General features: G+C 36.9%; 1 protein-coding gene across 1 annotated transcript in view; it reads right to left on the bottom strand.

The window, feature by feature from the left end:
- Nucleotides 1-980, bottom strand: part of LOC107099032 (calcium-binding protein 2-like) — a 6,237-nt gene extending 5,257 nt beyond the window's left edge. The window contains exons 1-2 of the mRNA XM_015396959.1: nt 916-980; nt 637-787 (exon numbers count right to left, since the gene is read on the bottom strand). Of these exons, the coding sequence (XP_015252445.1) occupies nt 637-787; nt 916-977 (213 nt within the window). The 5' untranslated portion in view covers nt 978-980. The remainder of the gene's footprint in view (nt 1-636; nt 788-915) is intronic.
- Nucleotides 981-1,849: the final 869 nt, after the last annotated feature.

Genomic DNA, 1,849 nt, shown 5'->3' with positions numbered 1-1,849 from the left:
GCTGGCCCCCTCCTGGCCCCCTGGTTCATTTGGTCTAGAACCGCCGCTGTCTATTCCCCAGGCAAACAGAAAGTTGTGAATTACTAATTATAAGTCCCTGATTAAATGCATTTTTTTTATAATATTACAAATATTACAATTAAATAAATACATTTCAATTTCAAGTCTGTGTTTGTATTCCTCCAACTAGTGATGAATTTATTTTCTTATGCTTCTTTAACCAGTTGCCACTAGTTGTTGTCCATCTATTCTCAAAATCTTAAGAGGTTTCCTGCATACTTTTTGCAAAATGGCAATAACATAAATAAGAAATTTTTTTCAATACAACAAACAACTGATGTTTGAGTACTTTCCTGGCGGATAACCTTAACAAAGTGTGACATTAAGCTGTGGTCACAGAGCCACTAATGCAGCACGCTGCAGGCTCAAAGCCAGCAGCTTCAGAAGGATCGAGAAGATGACATTCAGAGATGATTAAGCTACAGCCACCAATGCCAACTAAAATGTTTCAAAAAATATATTTTGTTTAAGCTCATGTTTGAGGATAAGAATATTTAACTCAGAATAGAACGTTTGTTGTGACAGCATTGCTTTTAACTGGATCATTTTCTTCTGCAGCGTCCGTCAGATACTTACGGCTCCAAAAATACTGTTCAGAATGGAGTTGTAGACTTTATTCATGCTCTCTGTGCTTTTCTTGACCTTCTTGGAGGATTTCTTAGGTGATTCAGAAACTGAACCTGATGGAGAGTTTGTGGCTGTTCCAGCTTTCGACCCACCATCTTTGCTAAAATATTAAAGAAAACAAAACATTAAAATAAAGTTGCTTGAACTCACAAATGATATATAACTATTATAAATAATTATAGATCTGTATTATCCTAAAATAGATTATCTGTAAAAGTAGAAGCCTACCTGTCTGTTAAGGCTGAGTCTGCAGAGGTTGTAGAGGACGTCCCCTCTTCTGCTTTGGGCATGCTGCAAACAGAAGATCATGACATTAACAGCAGATACTTAGTATGAAAACAACTGAAACCTGGATAATCACTGCAGTTTGCACACCTTCAATATCTGACTTAATGTTGGGAAAAGCAGAGGAAGCTGAGACGCAGCAGCAGAGGACTTCTTTGTCCTTCTTGATCCTAAATTGTTTCAGAGACTAGTTCCTGTTAGACATGCTCCCTGTCCTCCTCTTTGACCCATCACCTTTAGAGAGGCTTAATGCAGGATTACCTGGCTAAACAGTCAGGAAGCAAACCGTGCAACAGCAACATCCTTCCATCCTTCAACTCTGTGTATCCATTCTCATTTATCCTACATTTGTTGGTGCCTTTTAAAATAATGAAAAAAGGCCTTTATGAGTTGCTTTAAGCCCTGCTATCAAAAAAACAAACAAATTAAATAAACATAGTAATGTCTCTGGAAACCTGCCCTCTTTCTTCTTCATTGTAGTGAATATGAACAAATCTTGGTCTAATTAAGAATTTCGTCAGTGATTTTTTTCCTCTGCTGATATCCACCAATTTTTTTTTTTTTTTTTGCAGACATCAGGAGGTCTATTGCATAATCTTCCCAGGACCTTCAATCCCTCATCTTCCTAGAAACCCTAGAGTTCATTTAAATCTCTTCATTTTAGCCAATCTTTGCAGTTCACAGAGTTAAATCTTTGTCCTGCTCTAAGAATTAACTTCTTTCAAGGAGATATTGTGCTTTTCCAAATGGAAAGCAGTCTGTTTCTATTGATTTGTAGAATATCTATAACTTATTTCCCCCCATGTGTAATAATCAGAGATGGGAAGTAACGAAGTACAAATACTTCGTTCCTGTACTCAAGTAGATTTTTCTGATA

This window comes from Cyprinodon variegatus, unplaced genomic scaffold (genome assembly GCF_000732505.1).
Source record: "Cyprinodon variegatus isolate N-32 unplaced genomic scaffold, C_variegatus-1.0 Scaffold831, whole genome shotgun sequence".
In the NCBI taxonomy this organism is placed as follows: Eukaryota; Metazoa; Chordata; class Actinopteri; order Cyprinodontiformes; family Cyprinodontidae; genus Cyprinodon; species Cyprinodon variegatus.
This window is presented reverse-complemented; position numbering and strand designations above follow the sequence as displayed.